The sequence below is a fragment of the Brachyhypopomus gauderio genome, chromosome 12 (genome assembly GCF_052324685.1).
Source record: "Brachyhypopomus gauderio isolate BG-103 chromosome 12, BGAUD_0.2, whole genome shotgun sequence".
Lineage (NCBI taxonomy): Eukaryota > Metazoa > Chordata > Actinopteri > Gymnotiformes > Hypopomidae > Brachyhypopomus > Brachyhypopomus gauderio.
In genome coordinates, this window is record NC_135222.1 from 12,721,313 (window position 1) to 12,747,380 (window position 26,068).

At 43.9% G+C, this 26,068-nt stretch overlaps 2 protein-coding genes and 1 long non-coding RNA gene across 3 annotated transcripts; 2 read left to right on the plus strand and 1 right to left on the minus strand.

Annotated features, from left to right (window-relative positions):
- The first annotated feature begins 5,148 nt into the window (after window positions 1–5,148).
- Window positions 5,149–19,038, plus strand: abcb6a (ATP binding cassette subfamily B member 6 (LAN blood group) a). Its single transcript, XM_077023192.1, has 20 exons — window positions 5,149–5,440; window positions 6,327–6,880; window positions 10,171–10,311; window positions 10,669–10,858; window positions 11,491–11,583; window positions 12,216–12,408; window positions 12,744–12,865; window positions 13,106–13,215; window positions 13,527–13,592; window positions 14,063–14,188; window positions 14,389–14,465; window positions 14,576–14,639; window positions 14,741–14,826; window positions 14,909–14,966; window positions 15,252–15,356; window positions 16,751–16,925; window positions 17,247–17,359; window positions 17,459–17,553; window positions 17,656–17,724; window positions 18,046–19,038. Exons 2-20 carry the CDS (start codon window positions 6,356–6,358, stop codon window positions 18,203–18,205), a joined length of 2,568 nt encoding a protein of 855 aa, XP_076879307.1. The 5' UTR covers window positions 5,149–5,440; window positions 6,327–6,355; the 3' UTR covers window positions 18,206–19,038.
- On the minus strand, window positions 12,762–19,589 carry LOC143527851 (uncharacterized). The gene is made up of 3 exons (XR_013134290.1): window positions 19,433–19,589; window positions 14,042–14,290; window positions 12,762–12,899 (listed from the first exon to the last, which is right to left on the minus strand). It is a non-coding gene; the product is annotated as an uncharacterized LOC143527851 (long non-coding RNA).
- cnppd1 (cyclin Pas1/PHO80 domain containing 1) lies at window positions 19,089–24,939 on the plus strand. The gene is made up of 8 exons (XM_077023193.1): window positions 19,089–19,299; window positions 19,878–19,980; window positions 20,213–20,294; window positions 20,375–20,495; window positions 20,694–20,822; window positions 20,901–20,962; window positions 21,359–21,476; window positions 22,943–24,939. The coding sequence occupies exons 1-8, from the start codon at window positions 19,237–19,239 to the stop codon at window positions 23,498–23,500; spliced, it is 1,236 nt and encodes a 411-aa protein (XP_076879308.1). The 5' UTR covers window positions 19,089–19,236; the 3' UTR covers window positions 23,501–24,939.
- Window positions 24,940–26,068: the final 1,129 nt, after the last annotated feature.

Below are 26,068 nucleotides of genomic sequence, written 5' to 3' on the forward strand. Positions count from 1 at the left end.
TATATCACTCATACAAGATGATTAACACAGTTTTTGCAGCTGCTAAGACCCAAAAAGTGGTCCTTATAGCACAATGTTTGAAAGCACTAACCCATGTAGCCTATCTATTGACCTGGTGCACTAAAACCTTAAGCACATTCTCTGCCTTACACTCATTTAGAAATTCTTAATCACATTTTTGGCAAAACATTAAACACAGTTCTTTACATAAGACACGATATTCAAAACTGAAAACCATGTGTTTCTTTTGGAAATCACTGCCACGCAACTGCTACACTCACCTACCGAAATCCATACCCAGTCCTCACAGGTTACAACACTTCTAACTAATTTTTACATATCTTTACACATCAAAGCCTAATCCCTATAAAGCCCCCAAGTTGCAAATCTTGGTTTGCACATCAATGGAGTCCAATACTGCATAGAGATGATGATGATGATGATGATGATGATGAAGAGGGTGAGCAACCATAATGGATGAGATCAGAGCCACTCTGGTTGATCATGTGATCAACCATGCATTGGGTTTTCTGGAAGCAAAGGGTCCAACCAAATCTACACTAAGCTACACTTCAGCATCATCGAAACATTTCAAAATGAGTATAGACAAGTAGACCTATCCGCTACCCCTTGCTGGGTTACAAAGACGGCTATCCACCTCAGAACAGAAAGAGACCATCGTCAATATGATCAGAGCAACTAACGGCATATGTTTCTGACAACATCAACAGCACATCTTTACTGACAACGTCACCATCAGCAACATCCATTCAGTGAGTCTATCCGGACTGGGCCAGTGACAGTATATAACAACTGCGCTACGAATTTGTGCAAATATCCTCTGCTATCCACTCACTGTTACTGTAGTCCAGTGTCCTGTGCCACACAACATTGACAATGTCATACTGTTGTACAATACTGTAATGAACATCCTAGCACACCATGCCATTGTCAGAGTCCCTGGCAGCATGGCAGTATCACACAATGTGGAACACAAGTTCCTTTATATTGATGAAGCTGGCTTCAACCTTGCCAAAACAAGGCACAGGGGAAGAAACATCATAGGACACCGTGCCATAGTCAGTGTCCCTGGGCAGCGTGGTGGCAACATGACAATGTGTGCAGCCATTTGCCAGAATGGTGTTGTCCATCATCATGCCACTCTTGGTCCCTACGACACTGCCCACATCATCACCTTCCTCAACACAGAGCATAAAATACTCATTCTCTATCACTAGGGAGATGGACCAGAACAGTCCAGGTTTGTTGTCGTTTGGGACAACATAAGTTTGCACCGGGCTGCTCAAGTACAAACTGGTTCACTGAACAACCAAGATTTGTTGTGCTTCACCTGCACCAAACTCTCCATTGCTGTTGAGTTCTTTTTGGCATGGAGGTGATCACCAACCCCACCAATGCAAATACATTCAGCAGGTGATGGAGGAAGCTTAAGGCTATATATATATACACAGATACAGCATGTGTTGCAGTAGCGTTCATGCAAAACCTTCCCCTTGTAATTGTGTTTTACTTTATGGTGTAAATATACTGAATGTGCAGAAATAACCTCTATATTTGTGAATATTCATGTATATGTGAGACCTCTTACAGACCGCAGACTACAAACTCATGGTAGTAGTGTTTCCATTAGTTATCATCTGATATTTGTGTGTAGAGTTTGGATGCAATAATATGGTTTTGGTAAGAGTTGCAAGAATTTTGGTTGAAGTGTTTGCTTTTTCCAAAAGTGTGATATTTTTTGCCTGTTGTGTGTGTGTGTGTGTGGCATTGGCTGCTGTGTGTTAAGTTTTGACAAAAAGAGACATACTTTCAGAAATTGGGTCTTAGCGTCTGCAAAAAAAAAAAAACTAATATTGAAATAAAGTCAAGATGTCGAGATCAGCCTCTGGCGGTGCAATACTGTCCTCTGCTGGACCTGTAGATTTTGAAAATAAAATTCCTTAAACGACATGGATCTATTGAGCGGCATGCTATATCGTTAACAATAGTAGTGTTGAATTAGCACTAGCACCTGACTTTATGTGTATAGCTACACGTCAGCAAACTTAAATATTGTTAGACAGTTTCAAAATGAGTAAGGTTCAAAATGAGTGTGACTACGGACAATTACAGTTTTTGCAGACGCTAAGACCCAATTTCTGAAACCATTTATCTTTTGTCAAAACTTAAAACACAGCAGCCAATGCTACAAACACAACAGGTAAAACATCTCACACTTTTGGAAAAAGCACACACTTCAACCAAAACTCTTGCAACTCTTGCCAAAACCATATTATTGCATCTAAACGCTACGCACAAATATCAGATGATTAGCCTTTCATAAATGGGACTACACACTAATGTGATAAATAGAAAACACTACTATCAATACTGTTTGTCAATACTACAAAACAATACTGTTTTTTGAATGTTCATTGTATAGTCTGTTATAAAAGTATACAAAGATTTGTATGCACATTCATAAACACCATGAAGTAAAATAGTTACAAGGGGATGGTTTATTATTTTTTTGCTTGCGCAGTACACATGGAAACAAAAATTACAAAATTAGGGTGCATTTTGTCTCATATTTGGGTCTGATCACAAGATTTCATCAGCGGGGGAAGTATCTTCTTGAGTGACGTATCCAGCCCTGACATGCACCCTCATCAATGTCCCCACAAGCTTCCTCCATTGCCTACAGAAGTGTTATGCGGTGGTGGGGTTGGCGATCATAAACTTTCCACCGTCATGCCGCAAAAAACTCCTCAATAGGGTTGAGGAAAGGTGAGTATGGTGGGAGGTGAAGCACATCAAATTGTGGATGTTCGGTGAACAAGTGTTGTACTTGTGTAACACGATGGAAACGTACGTTGTCCCAGATGACAACGAACCTGGACTGTTCTGGTCCATCTCCCTAGTGATGTGGAATGAGTATGTTGTGCTCTGTGTTGAAGAAGGTGATGATGTGCACAGTGTCGTAGGGACCAAGAGTGGCATGATGATGGACAACACCATTCTGGCAAATGGCTGCACACATTGTCATGTTGCCACCACGCTGCCCAGGGACACTGACTATGGCATGGTGTCCTATGAAGTTTCTTCCCCTGTGCCTTGTTTTGGCAAGGTTGAAGCCAGCTTCATCAATATAAAGGAACTTGTGTTCCACTGCTGCAACATCTAGCTCCATTACTCTCTGAAACCAAACATTATAGTATTACAGTACTGTATATGACAGTATGAAATGGGCATATCATACAGGACACTGGAGTAAAGTATAAGTAAGAGGATAGCAGAGCATACTTGCACATATTCATAGCGCAGTTCTTTCACACTGTCAGAGATGTGCTGAAATGGTACCCTGCATAGCTGCTTCATATGCACTTGATGTCTTGATGTAAAGGTATACTGTTGTTTGATCTGACAGTGTTCACGATGACCTCTTCCTGTTCAGGGGTGAATACCCTTCTTCGTCCCCCAGCAAGGGGTAGTCTAGCAGTTCTGTAAAAACATGATGTGAACGATTTTTCAGCATGAAATGAAATGTTGCTGTATGTTACAGTAAACTAGACAGCAGTAGTACAGTGGTACACAAAGTTTAGGTCTGTGGGTTCAGTAGTGTGGTATAGAGGATAGGTCTACTTACCTATTTTCAAGTCAAAAAGTCCGGATGATGCCTGCTACAGTGTAGCGGCTCAGATTTGGCTGGACTCTTTGCCCAGCCTCCCGAAAAACTCAACCCATGGTTGACCACATGGTCAAGCAAAGTGGCCCGGATCTCATCCGTGATTGTTGTTCGTGTTCTTCCTCATCCTCTTCCTCATCCTCTACCTCTCTGTGAAGTATTAGCCTCCATTGTTGTGCAAACCAAGAGTTGCAACTTGTGGCCTCTTTATAGGGATCAAGTTCTGATAATTTGTAAAAAAAAAAAAAAGTGTTGTAACCTGTGAGGACTGGGTATGGATTTCGGTAGGTGAGTGTAGCAGTTGCATGGCAGTGTTTTCCAAAAGAAACACATGGTTTAGTGAAGAACTGTATTTAATGTTTTGCAAAAAGTGTGTTTAAAATTTTCTAAATGAGTGTAAGGCAGAGAATGTGCTTAAGGTTTAGCACACCAGGTCAATAGATAGGCTACATGGGTTAGTGTTTTCAAAAATTGTGCTATAAGGACCACTGTTTGGGTCTTAGCAGCTGCAAAAAACTGGAAAATGTGGTAGTACCTCTGCACGTGAAGAAAATATTGGACAAAATTACATTTATAACAATTATGCCACAATTTAATTTATAAGCAGAATTATATTTACTGTGTAGTAGCCTACAAACAGGTCTCGCCTGAGACTCGATTGACATACTGGGAAAGATCATCAGTCTTATCAGCAAACTGTTGAGTCTGACACTAGATTATAAAAATCGATAAACATCTGAGAGAGAAAAGGACAGTAGAATTTCTCACCCTGCATACTCACGGTGGGCTGAAGGTTCCTGGTCCATTTTTTTATCTCTAGATCACCAAACGAGCTGTTTAATTTAAAACAAGGCGATCACACACTTTATTTATTGTTTTTACTATACTGTTAATAGAGCACACCTTTAAGGGCTTCCTGTTTTGGCAACGGCAGACTTGATTTGTCTTTGCTGTTTGTTGAATCTGAGGTTATCAGGTTGGTTAACAAGTTGGCTTGCTGAAGGGCTTGGACTCGGACATGTGTGGCGCGTCAAATTAATTTTACAACCCTGGCTCTCAAACTGTAGTGATTGGGCTCCCCCTAGTGGTACGCGAAGGAATCTTCGATTCTTTTTTCTAAAAAAAATATTTACATTATAATATATAATATTATAATTCATATAATTATCTAAAAGTCAAATATTTTCTGATGTGGCACGCGGTGTTAAAAGTTTGTGAACCACTTAGGAAACACTACTGTAACTCTAAACATGGCATACGACAATACAAATATAGGGCAATAATACTGATCAATCTGACAAAGTATTTGATCAAAAGACTTTTCTCGTCCTTACGCGTTCTCATAACATGCTATGAAATTCAGCTGTACATTTAATTGCACGGGTTTCAGTCTAAACATGCCTGAACTTCCGTGCTTCTGCAAGCGAGTGCCGCCATCTACCAGCGACACGTTGTAACTGCAGTGGTGTCCATGGGTGGACGCAGAACAGAAAGCAGCGAACAAAACCTGCAGTCTCGAGCGCTCAGTGGGCGCTGACACGCCAGAGTAGAACCAGCTCGCGGTAAAGTGACGTCAGAAAGTGACGGTTATCAGCTGCGCGCGGGAGCGTCACACAGCGTCAGAGTGTTTGGATTATGTCGGTGCGCGAGCTCAGGCGCGTGTGGTCGTCTGCCTACAGTCTCCCTCTGTAGCCGTAGTTACATTTTAAACGGGACAGTCGGCGTCAGGCCATCGCACTCGTCTGTTTTTAAAAGGTGAGTTTGAGAGCTAGCTTGATAACTTGCCTGTTTGCTAACTAATAATGCAAGTTTGTGAACGTCCCGAAGCCGGGCGGTGTTATTAATGAGGCGACTGTGCTAACTCGTCCGAGGCATTAAAACACCACACATCCTTTACGATGTGATGTTGGGCACAAGTACAATGATTGTGTTATTATTATTATTATTATTATTATTCCACACTTTGATGTTAACGCATGTCTTAAATCGACGTATCGGAGTCTAACTAACTAGCGAAATTACTTAAGGTCATTGTTACTGTTAAGGTCACTGGTTTTAGTTATTGGGATTCAAAGCTAACTGGTAGTTGCTCGTCTGAAACGGGCTGGTCTGGTTCCGAAATCTGCAGAATCAGCAGCACACAGGTCACCATTTCTGACGACTGTTGTCGGAATACGAGACCCTCTGAACCATCACAATAAATCATAATGAGATTTATTGTTAAAATGTTCGTGGAGGTGATCACTGACGTCTGTGTGCTGCTGACTGTCTGCCGATAACAGACATAATCACATTTGTGCAAATGAACGAGAGAGGATCCTGACTGATCTATAACTCCATCAGTAGCTATAAACTGTAGTAGTTGTAAATGTGTAAAACTAGTACTTTAGTGTATGATAGTGTAAACAGTTTATCTTCAAGTTAATGTACAGTCTTCAGTCACAGAACTCTGTGGTCACACATTTCAGTGTAACACTGCAGTTTTTTTGTTCCAAACCAAGAAGGATGCCACCATATTACACTTGTTTGATCCATTGGTCTTCAGACAGTTGATGAGCCAGTTGTCATGTGTTCGCTGGCTCAGTCTGACCTAAACACGCCGTCTTGCGGAGTGTGTTCACGCCCCGTCTTGTCCCCTCAGGCTCCCGAAAGGCCCAACGCCCGGCCGCCATGGTGGGTCTGGTGAAGAGCTACTGCGAGGAGGGCGTGTCCATGCAGCAAGTGTGGGTGGAGGGCGGCATGACCCCGTGCTTCTTCTTCACCCTGGTGCCGTCCGTGCTGCTGACCCTAGCCTGCCTGCTGGGCGCCGTGCACTGCATGCGCTACATCCGCCTTGGTACCGACATGGAGCCCAAGTTCGTGCCGCGCGCGCGCCTCTACGGGCTGCAGCTGGTCCTGACTGCGCTGCTGGCCCTGCAGGGCCCGGTGTGGGCCGGCTGGAGGACGGTGCAGGCCGGTCCCGGGGCGCCCGCCGGCTACGTGGTGCTGTACGGCTGCCTGACGGCGCTAGGCTGGGTGTGGGCCGGCGCCCTGCTGCGGCTGGAGCGTCGCAGGGTCCCAACAGGGTCCCGCACCAGGGGCCACAGCGCCGCCCTGCTGCTCTACTGGGCGGTGGCGTTCGCAGCGGAGAACCTGGCCTTCGTGTCCTGGACCAGCCCTCAGTGGTGGTGGCAGCTGGAGGATACCAAGCAGCAGGTGGGTGACGGAGAAACGTCGGCGAGACTTTCTGTAGGGTTTCAGTGAGTTACTGAGATGTGGGTATCTAGATTAATGACTGTTATCAATTAAGTGAGTTTGGCATCTCTTCCAGTAGAATAGATAAAGTGTAAGTATGCTCAGCTGAAAGCAGTTTGTAGATTTGGCCACAGATTTTTAGTCTCACTTTCTTCTAATGAAACTGGTTTCTAGTGTTTGATGTGAACAAATGCTCTTCAAGGCCCTTTTCAGTAATGTTTGGTACCTCACCAGCTATTACAGCATTTGGTCCATCTCGCTCTGTTATTGTTGTCTGAGGGAAATTTTCCTCATAAGCTAATGATGAAATTGAGGGTTACTGCGATGGTTCCCAGTCCTAGATGGGTATTCTGCACCCACGCCAGATAAAGGCAAAGCCTAAACAAATCAGTTTCAGTAGTGATTCCCCACCGTCACTGCAGTTCCATCCAAGGCTAAGAAAGTATGCTTACTAGGCTGAGAGTTGTCGTTGAAATGTTGAACCATAGTGGTTAGCAAGAACCGTCAGAAGCATTTGGGTAAGATGTCAAAGTAAAAATAAAGTTTATTAAACATGGATCGATCCAGAGATCTCTGTTACATACACTCAGTGTCTGCAAGAGAGAGCTGACTCCCCTCTGTAGTCATGATCCTTTATACTATCTGCTGCTGGTTACGTCATGGTGTAGTGACAGAATTATGGAGCTCAGGTGTCATTGGTGCCCAGTAAGGTTGGTGCTATCCCTCCCTCAATGGGGTCACCAGGGCTAGGCTCCTCTGCCCCACTATCATGCAGGGGGGTTATTACTTACATACATGGAGAGCGCAGAATGTTCTTATCTACAAACAGGCTATATGAATGTCTGCTTATTTTCACACAAAGAGTGCTAACATACATAGATTAACGCAGCTGGCAGTAGTTCCATGTCCTAATTACAGAGCTGCCAGGCTGTTGAATGTGTCCTTAAAACACACACGCCATATTGGCGAGTCCAAGTGTAACTTTGCTATGGCGGCAGTGCTGTGATTCGTTCCTCAGCTGGTGGATGACTGATTAGAGAATGCTGTGTGATCAGCTGTATCTGGGTGAGTCGGCACATATTGGTCAGACTGTTAATGCTGAAAAGAGTCACGTTATTGTCTGTTAGACTTGCAAGGACTTTGTCTTGCTGTGTGTACTACAGAGATCAAGCACGGACTGCTTACATATTCAAGAGAAAACAGGACTCACAACTGAGGGAGTGAAGAACTGTAATAAGAAAAGCGTGCCCAGGATACAAGTGTGCTGAATATATCAGTGTGTGCTTCTGAGCAGAAAACGATATCTTTGATTAGTTATGTAAACATTGTACACTCATTTACAGCCTATTAGTTATGTGGACAGAGTTGCATAGTCATGCAGGGTAATGGCATTTTTGTGTAATTGTAATGTGGAAGTGGTATGTTGGGACACGTGTGTTCATACTGCTAAGTCATGGTTGCCTCAGTAACACTCTTTTCTGCCTCTTTGCTGGCGCTCCCGATGGGTTGAGCTCTGACCAATCGGACGACTCCTCCTTTCAGGAAGCCCCACCCAGTGACACAGCAGATTTGGGAGCCATGACCGTGGAGCAATGCTGAACTTGGTTTACATTTCATTTGTTTGCAGTTCCCTTTGGTTAACTAAAAATAGCAGGGTTTTCCTGTTCACAAGGGCTGACGAGGGCTCTCCTCCTCAGAAAACATTCTGATGCTGCTACAATTAGGCTGGACTCTAGAAGAACGTTCAAGATATAACCCTCTTACAGAGGGCACTTTCCTCTGATGTAGAATACTGCTTTACAATTCAAAAGTTGCAGTAGTGGTAGAAGTTAAAAAGTACAAGAACAAGAATAAACAGTAATGAAAATAATTGATTGCTAACAAATGAGCTGATCAGAGCAGAGATGTTTTTTTTCTAAATGCGCCTGGATTGTCAAGCCCCCTTGGATCACTAGAAAGGGAATTCCAGAGTTTAGAGCCATAGTAAGAAATGCTTTGATCAGGTTAGGGCAACGTTCCTCGGTTGATCTGAGAGCTTTGCAAAAACAAGAGTTCACTGAGGTACAACCATGAGCACATGACGGTCAGGTCAGACGTTGGCAGTGATTAAAGTGTCTTGGACTCAGTTCTGAAAGGCAATGTAGCGTAATGCAGTTAGACAGTACTGTCTCACAGGCATTTATGGCAGTGAAAGTGCAAACCGATCTCGGCACCAGAGCGCACTGAATCTGCTACATTCTGTGAGACTTAATAATTCATTGAATTAGTTGCCGAGTTATTCCACCCTGTCACAGTGTAGTTGCCAAAGCCTGTGCTCTGTGTGTTGGTGTTCGGTGTTATCTGTGTGTTGGTGTTCGGTGTTATCTGTGTGTTTTCTGTTTGTTGATGTTCTTTGTGTGCTTTTTCTTTGCCAGTCCTCTCTAGTTTGAGCTACTTGGATCTGAAGGTCCATCTACATTTACTGTAGTATTTGCAAGTCTTTGTAACTGTTTTTTTTTTATCATTTCCTGGAAGCAAATGCAATTATTTTCTCTGTAATACATTCAGTAGTTGCTCACTTGCTGCTTTTTTAGATAAAATAAAATAGTTTTAACATCTTAAATGCCATCAAATGCCTGCGTATCTCACACGAGCTTAATAAATTGGTGAGGCCAAACTCCTCCCTGAGGTGCTGTGTCCTTCATGTCTGCGTAGGAAACCCTTTTGGACCTACTGTAGGTCAGAAACATCAAATGTCCATTTATAGCACTGCAATGCCTATTGGCACTAAGAACTGCCCGAAGGGGGGAGAGTGAGTGAGTGAGTGAGTGAGTGAGTGAGTGTGTGTGCGCGTATGAAAATACATCAAAACTGACATAATTTTGCCCATGTCGGTTATTTCAGTTTTGGGCTTTTAATTATATCATATAACATATATATACATAATATGTACTTAAATATATGTACTTTGCCCACTGTTCATGTACTTAGTCCGTGACTCCACCCTGTCAGTGACAGGGAAGCAACTTTTTTTGTACATTTTATAATCACATCTATGACATTTTTCATTATAAAAAAAGATCCCAGTAGTTGAACGCTTGTCAGAAGTACAATGGCAAAAAACCAAAATCATTCATTAACTATAATCATGATTAATAATTTTACCTCGATGTTGATTTGATGGTATCGCCCAGCCCCAGTATGTATATATCTGTAGGTGGAGTTTGATGGTATCGCCCAGCCCCAGTATGTATATATGTATATCTCTGTAGGTGGAGTTTGTCTTCTGGCTGGTCCGCTATCTCAGCTCGGGAACACTGTTCTTCCTTGGCCTCAAGGCCCCAGGGTTGCCACGGCGACCCTACATGCTCCTCATTAATGAGGATGAGCGCGATGTGGAACATGGTGGACAGGTATGGGCATGTGTGTGTGTATACGTGTGTATACGTGTGTACATGTGTGTGTATACATGTGTGTGCGTATGTGCATGTGTGTACTTATGCATGCGTGTATGTACACATATGCACGTGGGAAAGTGTTTGTACTAGCTGTGCTGACATTTTGAACTGCATGTGCAACACTAGTGCTCAGTGAGGTGGTAGGCTGTTATGTGCAGCTCCCACCTGTCCACATATTCACACACACAGAAAGACATTACACACATTCACACGGGAAAATACAGCACATACACACATGAGAACACACGCACACATTTTCTGGACACATAGCCACATTACCTCTGCATCTCAGACACTCTGTGTCTCCCACAGCCCCTGCTGGGTGCGGGGGCCGCCCCCCCCTCCGCGTGGCAGGACTTTGGGCGGAAGGTGCGGCTACTGGCGCCCTACATGTGGCCCACCGGCAACACACTTCTGCAGCTACTCGTCCTGCTCTGCCTCGGGCTGCTGGGGACCGAGCGCGCTGTCAACGTCTTCGTGCCTATCTACTACAAGAACATAGGTGAGTGCACCTTCTGGGAATGGGTTTGAAGCTGAATCTGAGGGGAAAACTGCTGGATTTGTTAAGGTCTTCAGTGTACGGCTCCATTTCACGCTTGTTTTACAAATGGATAGATTTTTGATTGAAAAGCCCATTGTGGTGAATTTCTGCATATTAGCCAAATGGCAAGCCCTTTGACTCTGGGGTGTAATGCAGTAGTTAGGGTTTTATATGGTACTGAAACCAGGTGCATATGCATAAATATAACACATAAATGATGCCCTGTTGACAAAATCCACCCTGAAGCCCTTAAAATTTCTAAATGCAATAACATTTTGTGGTTTTAACACTAGAGAATTCCTTAAATTAACAGTCACTTTAAAAAACAACCAAAAAAACAAACAGGATTGGCCAGACAGTCTGTACCTGAGGACTCAAAAACCAGACGGACAGGGTGTAGATGACCGTAGGTCCTCTTTCCATGCTGTGTGTGTGTGTGTGTGTGTGTGTGTGTGTGTGTGTGTGTGTGTGTGTGTGTGTGTGTGTGTGTGTGTGTGTGTGTGTGTGTGTGTGTGTGTGTGCGCATGCGCGTGTTGCATTATTGAGAGCAATGGTGCAAGGGCTACTGTCATACTCCTGTTTTCCTGTCACAGTGAACGAACTCACAGGCAGGAGCCCCTGGAAGACTGTGGCCATGACAGTGTGCATCTATGTTCTGCTCAAGTTCCTGCAGGGTGGCGGTGCAGGTGAGGCTGTATGTGCGCGTGTGGGTCTGGAAGTTCTGGGCAACACGGTGGCTTGTTGGTTAGCATGTTTGCCTCTTCGCACTGGGGTCTTGGGTTCATGCCCAGTGGTGGATGGTGCCCTGTCTTGGGTGTTGTCCTCCCCTTCCTGCACCCAATTCAGTCTCCCAGTGGGCTGACGTTTGCAGTAGAAACTATGCAACTGGCTGCTGCTTCTCGCCAGTGTCTGATTTGTTGTAAAAGGATGTACCTGTGCTAATTGCAAAGTGACCCTGGGTATCTTGAAAGGTACTATATAAATCCAAGTTTCATTCAGTAATTCATTTGGGGGATTTAACAGTTTTCTTGGCAGTTAAAGGGGAGTTGAATCCAAACTGATTTTATTCCATGAACCTCAGTACTTGCATAAACCCTTGAAACGAGCCCACATCCCAGAGCGTCCCTCTTACCTCAACCTTTCTTTGACTCTAGGGGTTTTGACTCCTCTTTCTTTCTCTTCTGTTTCTGTATTTTTGCTTCATTGTGTCCTTAGACTCTAACAGAGTTACACTAGCACAAAGATACATTTTCCTTATTACAGTAGTGTTGGAAATCTCAATGTTTCTCTCCCCCTTGCCCTTGCCCCTCCCCTCCAGGATCATCGGGTTTCCTTAGTAACGCGCGCTCCTTCCTGTGGATCCGTGTGCAGCAGTACACCAGCCGCGTGGTGCAGGTGCGCCTGTTTGCCCACCTGCACTCGCTCTCGCTGCGCTGGCACCTGAGCCGACGCACCGGCGAGGTGCTCCGCAGCATCGACCGTGGCACCTCCTCCATCGACAGCCTGCTCAGGTCTGCCCCGCCCCTGCCACACAGTGCCCCGCCCCCACCACATAAGTCCCATAACCCCACCACATCGTGCCCTGTAACCTCACCCCTGCCACACTGTGCCTCCTAAACCCTGCCCCCTGCCACACTGTGCCTTCTAAACCCCGCCCCCTGCCACACAGTGTCCCATAACCCTGCCCAAGAAATGAATTTGTTTTAGATCTGAACTGAGAATACGAAATTACATTTGTTGAAAATTGTGAATATTGGAACATGGGTAAAAAGTATATGAATAATGAATGGTAAAAACACCGATATTAATTTGTGTTTAATATGTCATGTCTGATTTTACTCTGCAGTTACATTGTCTTCAGCATCTTTCCCACCATCGCTGACATCATCATCGCCATCATCTATTTCATCTCTTACTTCAATGCCTGGTTCGGCCTGATCGTCTTCATCTGCATGGCCCTTTACCTTAGTGAGTACCTGCCTCACCAAGCACCTCCTGATTCCTGCCCAAATAGATATTAAAAAAGATTTAAAAGATTATTTTTTGTTTTTGTTAGTTATTATATTTAGTAGCTATTGTGCTTTATTATTAACTATTATATGGCATTGCTTCGGAACTGTTCCTCTGGTTTTCCTCAAAGATTTAGAAGAAACGACATAAGGCCTGCGCTGATTTGTTCTTTCTGTTTCCACACGTTTGACCCGTAAGCTCTCACCATCATCATCACTGAGTGGAGGACAAAGTACAGGCGCGACATGAACACGCACGACAACAACGCCAAGGCCAAAGCCGTGGACTCCCTGCTCAACTTCGAGACGGTACCACCTTGGACTTGCCCCCCCCCAATTCACCTATACCACCTATACCCCCTGGTCCGCCCCTGATTAGATGTATCACGCTAAGGCTAGAATGAAACTGCCAGGCAGGCACCGAGGAGAAACTCTCACCTAGCTGAGGAGAGACTCGCATAACTTTTTAGTCCCGAAGAATATGTCAAAACTCTACAGAGGGCCTATTCGCCTGGTTTGAGTAAACAAAGGTCATGACCCTAATGTGGCGCAGTAGCAGCCCCCTAACGTGTAGCGTCCTGTTGGTCATGGTGTGTTCATCGTTCTGCTGTCGACTGCAGGTGAAATACTACAATGCAGAGAACTACGAAGTAGGCCGCTTTGAAGAAGCAATCCTCAAATATCAGGTATTACTGCTCCATTTAGCTTTAACAGCCTACGTTGATCTCCACGGACCCATTCATAGGTCAACATAAATGCTAATATGATAAGTCTGTTGTAATTATGCCAACAGTGTACTGTACTTTGGTATGTTTATTCCACATACCAAAACAAAGTAAAACATGAGAATAAGTGAGCATAAAAATATTAAATAATAAATAGTTATCTATCCATTCAAATATAATAGCCTATATATATGCGAAACCTTAATTCTGATACAAAAGCTTGACAAGACTGTTCTGAAATCGTTTCAAATAAGCACATTTGTGAAGCAATTCATTCTGATTGCGTTTGATAATTTAAGATGCATATCAAATACTGGATCACAGTTTTTCCATTTTTCTTCCCATAGATTTGCACACTTAACGTGTTTGAATTCTAGCAGAATGTCTTTCTGCGTGACTGGCCAACTAACTTGCTGTTTCTTTGTGCCCAGTCGTTGGAGTGGAAGACCAATGCGTCTCTGGCGCTACTGAACCAGACGCAGAACGCCATCATCGGTGGGGGCCTGCTGGCCGGCTCGCTGCTCTGCGCATACTTTGTCACAGAGGGCAAGTTCGAGGTACTCCTTGCTCCATTCCTTCCAACCTCAAAAGGCCAGGCACCAAGGGCAGCAGTGCCTCAAGTTTGCCCCACTTGCTTTTCCAGGAATTAGCTGCACCTACTGGGAACATAAGTGCCAGTGTCATAATTCACATCATAACTGCATGCTGCTGTATCCACACACTATGTGTCCTTAAAAGACTCATGTGGTACCCACAGGTGGGAGACTACGTTCTGTTTGGAACGTACATCATCCAACTGTACACGCCTCTCAACTGGTTCGGCACATATTACAGGTGGGAAATTCAGCCAGCCCCAACAGAGGTTGGCCATGTTGAGTGTGTGTGTTAGTGTGTGTGTGTCTTGTTTGTCAGTCAGATAAGCGTCCTTTTCCTTTATTCCTCAGGGTGATCCAGAGGTCTTTTATTGACATGGAGAGCATGTTCAAGCTCTTTGATGAAGAGGAGGAGGTAAGATGTATTTTTGCCCCATGATCTCATCTACACTATGGGAGTGTAGTTTCATTGGGTGGGGTGGCTCATTTTTATTCCTTGTTCCTGGACGGGTGCAGGTGAAGGATGATGTGAACGCCGGAAACCTTCTCTACAAGCTCGGAAGGATTGAGTTCGACAATGTCTCCTTCAGCTACACGGAAGGGTAGACGCTCTCCGTCGCGACTTACTACGCAAACCTTCTCCTTTCTGTAGTCGGTCTCACTGGCTCCTTCTTGTCCCCGCAGAAAGGAGATCCTCAAGGGCGTCTCTTTTACGGTCCAACCTGGCCAGACCGTCGCCTTGGTAAGATAGAGACGTCAAACTAGCCAATCCAATATCAACAGTAGTGACAAATCATTTGACAAACAACTGATGAAGCAGTTGCTTCTTTCTTGTTTTTTTTATTGTATGTCTTTAGCAGAGTTTTGTTTATTAGAAAAAGATGGATAAAGTGAGCTTGCTGCGTTAGGATCAGCTTCGTTTGCCAATATAACAATTTTCCTTTGTCCTGTGGAAGGGGAAAACTGACCCCAGATCAAGGAGGTGATTAAGCATTAACCATTTGTGTCGTGTGTGGACTCTGCACAGGTGGGCCAGTCAGGCTCTGGGAAGAGCACTATTGTCCGCCTACTCTTCCGTTTTTACAATGTCCAAGATGGCCGCATCCGCATCGACGGCCAGGACATCACCAAGGTGAGCGAGCTTGTCCTCTTGCATCCAAAACTGGTTTGTATCTATTATTGATCTGTGCTTCTTGTAAGGACATTTGCTGCCATGCTGTAGTCTGACTGCTGGTTTCGACATTACATTTAAGGTGTTTCTTCATGCTCAAATTTTCTCACTATCTAATGCAGTGGTTCCCAAAGTGGGGGGCGTGCCCCCTAGGTGGGGCGCGGAGCTATTGCAGGGGGGGCGCGGAGCTTGGAAGTAAAGCCTGGTTTACTTTCGCGAGTGACCGTAGCGCGTGACTCCACCCACCTCGCGCGACCCTGCACGAACGGTGGAGGCGTTTATACTTGTGCGAGCTTCACTGCAGTGTTTTCCGAAACGATAGGTGGCGATAGGTGGCAGTGGAGAATAAATACCCCTGCAAAACCGGTAAAAGAACATTTTTACCTGATGCTACACCAGGCATCAAAATAAATAAATATATATACACACGCACTATATATATATTGATCTATATAGATAGAAATATACATCTATGAATCTGCGCGAATGGTGGAGGCGTTTATACTAGCCGCGTCACATTCTTTGCAGTGTTCTCCGAAACGATATGTGGTAGTATAAAGAAACACCCCTCAAAAACAGGGGAAGAAACATTTACCTGAAGAATTTTAATGTTGCTTTGTGTTTCAGGTTTGAAAAGTACTGGAATTTAGGCTAAAGTACTTGAAAATGCTTGAAATTGTAACTACTTTGTTTCACAACAAATATCTGTCTGACTGAACAGTTCTCTTGTATTGCGTTAACAAATACGAGCCTCTTGTAATTCCAGGATGAAACATGAGAGAACATGAAGACGTTAAGATTGGGTGTTTTGAAAATAAACAACCATTAAATAATGTCATTAAAAAGCGAATTATTTCGAATCATTTTGAGTATATGTATAAATATTTTACTTAATTAAGTTTAACATGCTGGGAAATATTGAAATGGACCTTGAAAGTGATGTACAAGTGCTTGAATTCCACCTTATAAAGGTGTATGAACCCTGCAAACATGACTTTGTTCATTGCGCTGAGGCGTGGTGCGTGCGAAGTTACAATATTCGAGAGGTGCAAAAATATTCTTATCTGCTAAAGGGGGGCACGGCAGAAAAAGTTTGGGAACCACTGATCTAATGTATGGATGCTGATTCGATTAAACAAAAAAAATAATTTGATAAATGTGGGCACTGAGAAGTCTGTCCCATGCTGAAGCCAGTGGCTGAACCAGTGTTTGACCCAGTCCCACTGGACTGGGTGGGTCAGCGAAGTTGTTTCACGCACGCCTCAGTTGTGCGTATGTAAGGCATTTGACATTGCTTCAGAGAACTGGTGGACTGTTTGTAGCCCATGTCCACATATATGCTCTGTCGGCTGCAGGTGAAGCAGGCCTCGCTGAGGGCCCACATTGGCGTGGTCCCACAGGACACTGTCCTGTTCAACGACAACATCCGTGAAAACATCCGCTACGGCCGCATCTCCGCCACCGACCAGGAGGTGGAGGAGGCAGCCATCGCTGCTGACATCCATGAGCGAATCCTGTCCTTCCCTGAGGGTAAGTGCTTCAGCCAGGTACCATGAAGGGGTGGAAACCTTAGGAAAGGCACATGAGCTCCCTCTGCCATCCAGAGCTTAAAGGAGTTAATTATTAATAGTTTTGCATTTCTGAAACAGCTTCATTGTTTCAATTCTACCGATTACAATGTTTGGCCCTTAGAAGTTAATTTTCCAGTCTTGCAGCAAGGTAAATAGGCAATAAGTGACTGTGGGACGTTGGTGTTGCAGAGGTTCCAGACGTTCTGTAAATCTCCAGTGTCTCATCAGTTGTGGTCACGGCAGGAGGCTCTCACTGTGCTGCTGGGATTTCTCTCTGCAGGCTACGACACCCAGGTGGGCGAGCGGGGGCTGAAGCTGAGTGGTGGAGAGAAGCAGAGGGTGGCCATCGCCCGCACCATCCTCAAGGCGCCCCAGATCATCCTCCTGGACGAGGTAAGCGAGCACGTTCAGCTGCATCCACGCCTCTTTTGGAAGCCATGGACAGGAAAGGTTCCTTCACCCACCGAGATGTCCTACTTCTCTTCCCAACAGGCCACTTCTGCACTTGACACACAGACGGAACGTAACATCCAGGCCTCGCTGGCCAAAATTTGCGCCAACCGCACCACCATTGTCGTGGCCCACAGGTAAAACACAAAGGAGGGTAGGAAGCCAGACTTCCCGCACTCTCCCACAGTGCATTTTGCCTCTTGCACTCGTGTGACGCCATTAATCTGGTTCTGGTGTAGGTTGTCCACCATTATCGGCGCTGATCAGATCCTCGTTGTGCGTGACGGCCAGATCGCGGAGAGAGGAAGGTAAGCTCTTATGGGGAGAAAAAAAGAATTTTTGATTTGATTGTTGATTTACAAAAGATCAGCACATTGACCAAAAAGTAATGATCAAATCAAACTCTGTTAGGTTTATAAAAACTGATTGATTGTACTGGGTATATTTTGTATATTGCTCTGCTTTGTTATGTGGTTTGTGTCATTTTTGACTGTTCTTTACTTTTGGATGGTTAAAGTTAATTCTAAATTAAGAGAGCTTCTTTAAATGTGTCAAGAATGAGATTGAATGGGGCATTGAACCATTTCCCCAAGTCCTAAAGTGGCTCACTTTCTCGCCATGCTGTACAGACACGAGGAGCTCCTGGCCAAGGGAGGCCTCTACTCCGACATGTGGCTGAAGCAGCAGCAGGCCCATGACTCAGACTCCGCCTCCGACACTGAAGCCAAAGATGCGCGGCCCGAGAAACTACAGCCCCCAGCATCCTCTATGGGCCATAGGAGTCACTGAGCGCTTTCCCATCCTTTTTCTCCCCTTTTAACTGTATTTAACGCCTAATCATTATACACATTGATCCACAAACTATTTATTGATAAGCTTCATTATTTCTCTTACATGTTGCTTTTAAGAAACTTGTATCTGCAGAGACACCGCCTTTTTTATGCTGAACTTTTTATGACCTTTTACTACAGGGATAATTACAGAAGGCAGAGCAGTGACATGTGGGGTTTGCAATACACAGATCAAAGACAACAACCAACCAGACCAATGACATAATATACTTCAACACTAAAGGTCTGGAATAGTCATACAAAGTCTCTCTGCGACTACTGGTTGATGATATTGCTTTAAGATGTCCATTGTCCATTGCACCTGATGTATAGATCATGTCCAGTCACTGATGTCTAAAATGACAATACAGCTGTCCTCAAAAGTTGTTTTTAAACTAAATTTAGTGACTGCTCACAACTGCATGGAATGTGGTGGGACGAACTGACCTCTTATGAAATGGGATGTAAATTATATGTTTGCTTTGGAGATGTATAATATTAAGTCAAAGGTATGCTAAAAGGCTTAAATGGAAAGGTTCTGGTTGTGTGTGTACTTTTTTATTTAATTAGTTTACTTACCTGAAAGTAAAATAACGGATAAAATGTAAATCATCTTGCTGATATTAGGAAATCACATTCTGCGGTGACATGAAAAATATGAACATATGAGGGTCAAGGTTTTTTTTTGTGTGTAAAAAAAAAAATTTTTTGCCGCTTGACTGACCGTTACTACCTGGTTTTGTACCTACATATTAAGATGGGATGGTTTGTAATAAAATGAACTATAATGTGTGTTTATTGTATTGAATAATGGGGTTTTGCTCTCAAAACACTTAACAGCGCAACTAGGTGTGAACTAGTAACGCACTGCTGTCACATTACAGCTGACGGAGTTTAACTCAGTCCTGTAGTCGGTTATCGCCCTGCGACGCCTTTAATGCGTGTCTTACAGGGTCCTTTATAATATTGGGGGGTTTTATTGGACTGGAAATGGATTTCGCCGAGTTTTTTGATGAAAGGACCTTTCCTTTCTCCGACTTTCAGGAGTTTACGGTATCTATGTTTTTGCTTTTGAAAACAAATCATTCTTAGCAGCACCCGCCTGATGGCTACAGTGGCATAGCTAGGACGGCTAACTTCCGAGTAGTGATTATTGTGTTTTCATTTGGTGGATTTAGTTTATTACCTTGCATTTAATCGTCTTTAAAACACCAGAGACACATTTGTAATACCCATTAAGTGTGTCGGTTTTGCCGTTAGATATCACCAGGCTGTCAACGTGTATGAGGTCAGTCAGTCTGAGGAGACCAACGGTCACATTTAGAACTGGAGCGCGAGGCCTCGAGAAGCAGGGCGGCTAACGTAGCTAGCTCTGTTAGCTGGCTATAGCTAACTACAAAACTAAATGTGTAAATACAACGTCGAGTTTCCACCAACCAACCCATACCAGTATGTTGTTTATTGCTGTCATGTTCGTTTTCAGAAATCATATGATCACATAATATTTTGTTAGATAGACAGCGGTAGGTCGCTAGTTAGTTAGCGATGGCTAGTTTACTGACTAAAGTGGACAGCTGCCAACTTTTATGTCCGGGTTGTGAACATTACAATGTTCGTTGATCTATTTGCAGTTTCTCCCGAGACACCAGCAACTTTCAGACCGAATTAAGAAGCGTTTATATTATGGTCTTGATCCAGACAGTTCACTGGATGCATTATCGTGTCCCGTGACAGGTAAGTGCACTGTTGCTATAAATGGATGTGTGTTAGCAAATAATAACAAATTAATATGTCATCTCACGTTATAAACTTGCAAGTTAAAATTGCTAACAATATATGACCATGACAATAATCTTCTTTCTAGAATGGCTACTGCTAGACATTTTAAAGTCATATCTTTTATTACAGTAATGTGCCAGCATGTATGTTGGCAGATTTTTTAACTTGTTTGGTATCTTCACACTAGACATTGCTGTAGAACTCCTCCACAAATCAGCCCCAAGTCCAATACGGAAGCTCCACAAGAAATATGCTGCACATGTTGCTAGGTGAGTGATCCCACGTGATTTTACTTTATTTATATTGCAGTGTGTATCTATCCTCACGTCCACACCATTTTCTTTTGCAGAGAAGCATGCATTTCCCCTTGTGCTATGATGTTGGCCCTGGTTTACATTGAAAGACTAAGACACAGAAACCCTGAATACCTGCAGCAGATTTCATCCTCTGATCTTTTCTTGATATCTATGGTAGGTTTCTGGGTCAAAGAGAAGGTACAGTAGGACTGTAGCTTGGGTCTGTTATTTTGGCGGGCAGGTAGTTGGTTGCAGTAGTACATTTTTTGATGGCCATGCAAAAAAGATAAATGTAATATATCCCAGCTTCGTTGTGTAGCTGAGGGAAAGGGCTGTGACCTTACATGGCCTTGTGACTGCTCCTTTGTGCAGATGGTGGCCAGTAAATATTTGTACGATGAAGGTGAAGAGGAGGAAGTGTTCAATGACGAATGGGGCACGGCCGGCAAGTTGGACGTCCAGACTGTCAACACCCTGGAGCTGAACTTCCTCAGCGCGATCGTAAGCCAGATTTCCTAGTCTCACTTTGCGTTCGCCTCACTAGGCCTATTCTGAAGATGCTTTCTTCTTGTATGTCAGGAGTGGAGCCTGTTCACTGAACCTAGTGAATTCTTCAACGTGCTCAATCAACTTGAGACCAGGTCTGTGATTGGTTATTTGATTTATTTATTTGTTTTTAACTTGTTATAACAAAGCAGAATTGCATCATGCATTTGAAAAATACACTGTATCTTTAGTATTATTGATATTAGTATCTCATGTGCTATTGCTAACATGGGTAAAAAGAATCTTATAAAATATTACAGAATATTATTGAGGTCCAGTAAGGGCAGGCAGACATTACCATGGTGTGAGTACAGAGTGAAGGGAGCTGCACATGTGGTAATGCGTGATCCTCAGAGGAAACGCACTAAGCGTCGATGTTCCGCAGATGTAGTGCAGTGAAACAGCTCATGAAGTTGTTCTCAGTCAAGGCTTAGCTTTAATCTGCCGTCTGGCCGAGACTCAATCCGCCGTGCTTCATCTCATTGTCGCAGCATTGCGGAGCGGCAGGGCGTGAGGCGCGGCTGGTTCACCTACACCGACCTGTGCGTGCTGTTGGAGCAGGCCTGCTGGAGGCTGTCACTAACCAACATCTACCAGCACTTTGCCAAGGTAGGAGTTAAACCATGCACTCAGAAACAATGATGGACCACATGGGGGTAGAATGATGCAGTAGAGATTGAATCAGTACAGTAATCTTCAATTACCACATGCTTGTTCTGATTGACATTTGATTGCAAATTGTTAACAAATATTTGGATTTTAACGGTAATGGAAAAATAATAATAATAATATTTTATTTAATAAGCGCTTTTCAAAACACTGCACAATAAAAGCGAACAATAGAAGGAAAATAAAAGAAAGTTAAAACAAGAGACAGACAAAAGCACTAAAAGAAGAAAGAAAATAAAAATACAAATAAAAACAATATAGGCTCAGCCATAAGCCAACTGACAAAGATGGGTTTTTAGATGTGCCTTGAGTATGTGATAGACGGGCAAGCACATAACTCAATCGGCAGACTGTTCCATAACTTTGACTCAGCCACACTAAAGGCCCCATCACCAACAGTGCACAACTTGCTGCTAGGAACTTTGAGAAAGTGCAGCTCTGACGAGTGCAAGGTGCGTATTGGAGAGTATGTTTGGAGGAGACTACTGAGGTAGGATGGTGCACAGCCATGCAGAGATTTAAACAACAGCACAATAACCTTGTACTGAATACGATACTGGACAGGGAGCCAGTGAAGACGTTCCAGAATAGGCATAATATGCTCCCAGGATATGGTATGAGTCAAAACCCTCGCAGCTAAGTTTTGTACATACTGAAGCCTGTTCAACAGCCGAGCCGGGAGTCCATGCAATACAGCATTGCAGTAGTCAATTCTAGATGTCACAAATGCATGACCAATAACCTCAGCAGCAGTATGGGAAAGAAATGGTCGGAGCAATGTTCCTTAAATGATAAAAGGCTGTCTTACAGATGTTATTAATCTGTTGTTCAAAGGAGAGAGTTGAGTAGAATGACTCCCAGATTTCTGATCTGGGTTGATGATGAAACAGTAAATTCAGGAATAGAGACAGCACTATTGCCAATCTTCTTGAGTGTACCTGGAGAAGCAATTAATATAGCCTCTGTCTTGTTACTGTTTAGACTCAAGAAGTTCTCCTTCATCCATGTCCTCACATCAGCTAGACACTTAGTCAGAACAGGAGGCGGTAGACTGACAGAAGGTTTAGTACATATGTATATTTGCACATCATCAGCAAAACAGTGAAACTGTAGCCCATGATCCCTAATAATGTCACCAAGAGGAAGCAAGTACAATATAAAAAGTAGTGGACCAAGAACTGAACCCTGTGGGACACCATGTGACAAAATGCATGACTCAGATCTAAAACCTCCAATTGAAACAAACTGTTGCCTATCTGTAAGGAAAAAATTACTTTAAACTGCTTTTTAAAAAAAAGAAATGGCTTTGTCAACAATTGGTCAATTAAAAGCCAGCCTCTGATGCGATTGTGTAGTTGCGTGTGCTTGTGTTAAGCACCGAAATGATGACTTCTGTCTCTCAACAGGTCACCTGCATGCTGGGCCTCCTCTATCTGACCAGCGTGGCAGGACTCATCGCCACCTCCGCCGTGCTCAACCAGCTCCGCTTGCCTGACCCCAGCCGCTCGACGCTCAGTCCCATGGAGCCCGCCCTACTCCAGCGTCCTATCCCTGCCCACTCCCGCTGCTGCGTCCTGACCAATGGCAGCCTGAATCCCAGCATTCCCTTGGAAGCAGACTCTCACAGCCCCTCCCCCTTTCCTCAGCCCCTCAGTCAGAGGCTCGCTCCCTCCTTTTGGGCCTCCCTTCTCTCTGTTCTCACCCCTCCAGATGCCTCACAGAACAACAGAGCCGACCCGCCGTTCTCTTGGAGCCCAGACTACTTCCCCCTGTGTGCGGCTGGTAACACCTCCGTCGGCCGCAACCCACCTTGGTACACCTGGCTCACTCCCACGCTGCTCAGCGACAGTCCTTCACTTCCTCAAGCTCCCTTGAATCCTGTGGCTGCCCTCCAAAGACGTGTCTGCTGCCCGGAAGCTGTACTGCCATTCAGCGAAGGTCCGGGCCTGCTCATACCCAGCTAGGAACCTGGCCGCCGAAACCCTGCTCGTACTCACGGACACCTCTCTTAATAAAAAAACAAAACCAGCTCATCTTTCGGACTTGTTCAGTAATGTTTCCCACAGATTTATGCAGGGTTTGGTATGCTTAGAATCTTGTATTGGCTCTGAATGCACTTATGCCACACACTAACGCAAATATGTAAATGATATGGATATATGGTGCATATGTAAATAAGATGCAAATGAGGATTGAATTTGAGCATGAAGCTGAGTGGAGAAAGGAGCTACAGGGTGTCTTCATTTGTGAAGATCAAGGCCATTATTTTGTTGTGTTCATAAATCGTTTTAAATTTTAAATCAGTTATGACTCTAATCCATCATTAGACTTCATCTCATCAGAAATCCCAAAAGTCTGGCATCATTAACAAATGAGGTTAATTGCGTGCATTAGAACATCTCTTCACAATAAGTATGGCTGTAATGTTTATGATGGCTGATTTTTGGGGGTAAACCCTTTTTATGTTAATTTTGCATGTAGCTCCTTCAGTTTCAGCTTGGTCATCTTTAGACTTTTTCCTTCCTCAGTTTTCCACATCTCAACATTTTTGGCATTTTGCCTTTTGATACAAAAACATTTTGCATTTTATTAAATATTTTGCATCAAAAAGATAAATATGTGACTCCCAGAAGAGCACACAAGCACCAGAGAGTAGATGAGGGGTTCTTTGTTGTACTGAAGGTGGTGGTGATGGTTTGGGAATTGTTTGCTAGTGCGGCTGTTGGCCATGCTAGTTGTTGAGGAGAGGACAGCAGTCTTGTCCCCTTGCAGTGACAGTTGTTCAGCTGGTAAAAGTTTCCTGTTTACCTTTCACTTTAATAGCAAAACACGGAATAGGTATGAGGAATGGCTTATCAAGATTGTTCCATTTTATTTTTAAATAATATGCTATGTCTTTTGCTATTATCTTTTCTGCTACCACTATTGTAAAACCTGCGAGCTTTCACCTTGTTGCCTATATGGTTTTTAGGTGTGTACAGCCATTACCTGTAAACTATGAAATGTTTTAGTTCATTTCTGGAAGTCGGATGGGGACCATGTGCCCTTCGGCACTGACTTGAGCATTTGGCCTCAATAGGGAGTGGCAGCGTGTGGGCGAGGTTTTGGGGCAACTGCGTGAGGCTGGCTGAAGCCAGGTCCGTTTCACCAGAGGCCCACTGCCAAGTCCACCATCCCACACTGGCAAACACTCAGCTTGGTGGGAGTTGCGTGTGAGGTGAAGTAAGTCCATGCTGTGGATATGACGCTGGTGTGAGGAAAGTTTTGTTATACCTTCCCCTGCCTGCTGAACGTTTTGGAGTCGTTGTCGACTTAAAAGTGGAATTTGTTTACAACCACATCACATAGACCTCATTGTTTGGGCGATGTAGGAAAAAAAATAAAGAATTTGGTTGGAAATGAAGATTGGTCTAGCCCTGTCATTCTGCAGTACATGTCAGTCGTGTTCAATATCCATGTCATCTGTTTTATTTAAACATATAAGGATGTGTTTATGAACCAAGTCCTCATCTCCACTAGATGGTGCAAATTTGCTCTTGGCTGTATCATGCATTGAGGATGTTTAATGGACAGGTATTGGGATAGAGAAAAAGAGAAACACTCGTATCCTGACACAGTCATACTGCACTTAGTCTGCCACTATCTCTGTATGCTTCATAGGATTTGACAATGGGACCCATTTCCTGATGCTATATCGTGGTGTTCATAAAGGATCTACAGTTGTGATCAAATTTATTCAACCCCCAATGCTGCGAAGGGTTTTATGGAATTCAGTGCACATTTGTAATTGTGTTCATAATGAAATCTTACAAGGACTTGTTAAAGAACTAAATGCAACTAAGATAGCATCAATTTTTTTTGTCATAAAGTATTAAATGGCCTTTTTGTGATTTCTTCATTGACACAATTATTCAACCCCTTTACGACTACCACTCCTAAGAACAGAGGTTCATTCCAGTGTTTTCCATCAGGTTTTGAAAACATCTGTGGATGTCAACGAGCAGCAATCAAGCATGATAAGCACCAATTAGGCAGATTTAAAAGGACTGTGATACTCAGCTCCTTCTAGACATCTACTGGTGTGTTTCCAAGCATGGTGAAGGCAAGAGAATGGTCCCAGAAGACAAGAGAAGAGGTTATTGCTCTTCACAAGAATGGCAATGGATATAAAAAGATTGCGAAGTTGTTAAATATTCCAAGAGACACTATCGGAAGTATCATTCGCAAGTTCAAGTTAAAGGGCACAGTGGAAACGTTACCTGGTCGTGGCAGAAAGAAGATCCTGACCGCGACTGCTGTGCGCTACCTGAAGCGTAATGTGGAGAAAAATCCCCGCGTGACTGCTAAGGAACTGAAAAAAGACCTGTCAGATGTGGGCACTGAAGTTTCAGCTCAGACAATAAGGCGCGCACTGCATAACGAAGACCTCCATGCCAGAACGCCCAGACGCACCCCCTTGCTGACTCCAAAGAACAAGAAAAGTCGACTGCAGTATGCCAAAAGTCATGTGGACAAGCCACAAAGGTTTTGGA

Excerpts from the sequence above, each read along its gene's own strand:
- cnppd1 (XM_077023193.1), top strand. The coding sequence starts at position 19,237 with ATGGATTTCGCCGAGTTTTTTGATGAAAGGACCTTTCCTTTCTCCGAC. Across the intron at positions 20,295-20,374 it reads TATGCTGCACATGTTGCTAG|AGAAGCATGCATTTCCCCTT; the intron begins GTGAGTGATCCC and ends TTTCTTTTGCAG. Across the intron at positions 20,823-20,900 it reads TGAACTTCCTCAGCGCGATC|GAGTGGAGCCTGTTCACTGA; the intron begins GTAAGCCAGATT and ends CTTGTATGTCAG.
- abcb6a (XM_077023192.1), top strand. The coding sequence starts at position 6,356 with ATGGTGGGTCTGGTGAAGAGCTACTGCGAGGAGGGCGTGTCCATGCAG. Across the intron at positions 10,859-11,490 it reads TATCTACTACAAGAACATAG|TGAACGAACTCACAGGCAGG; the intron begins GTGAGTGCACCT and ends TTCCTGTCACAG. Across the intron at positions 14,189-14,388 it reads TCACAGAGGGCAAGTTCGAG|GTGGGAGACTACGTTCTGTT; the intron begins GTACTCCTTGCT and ends TGGTACCCACAG.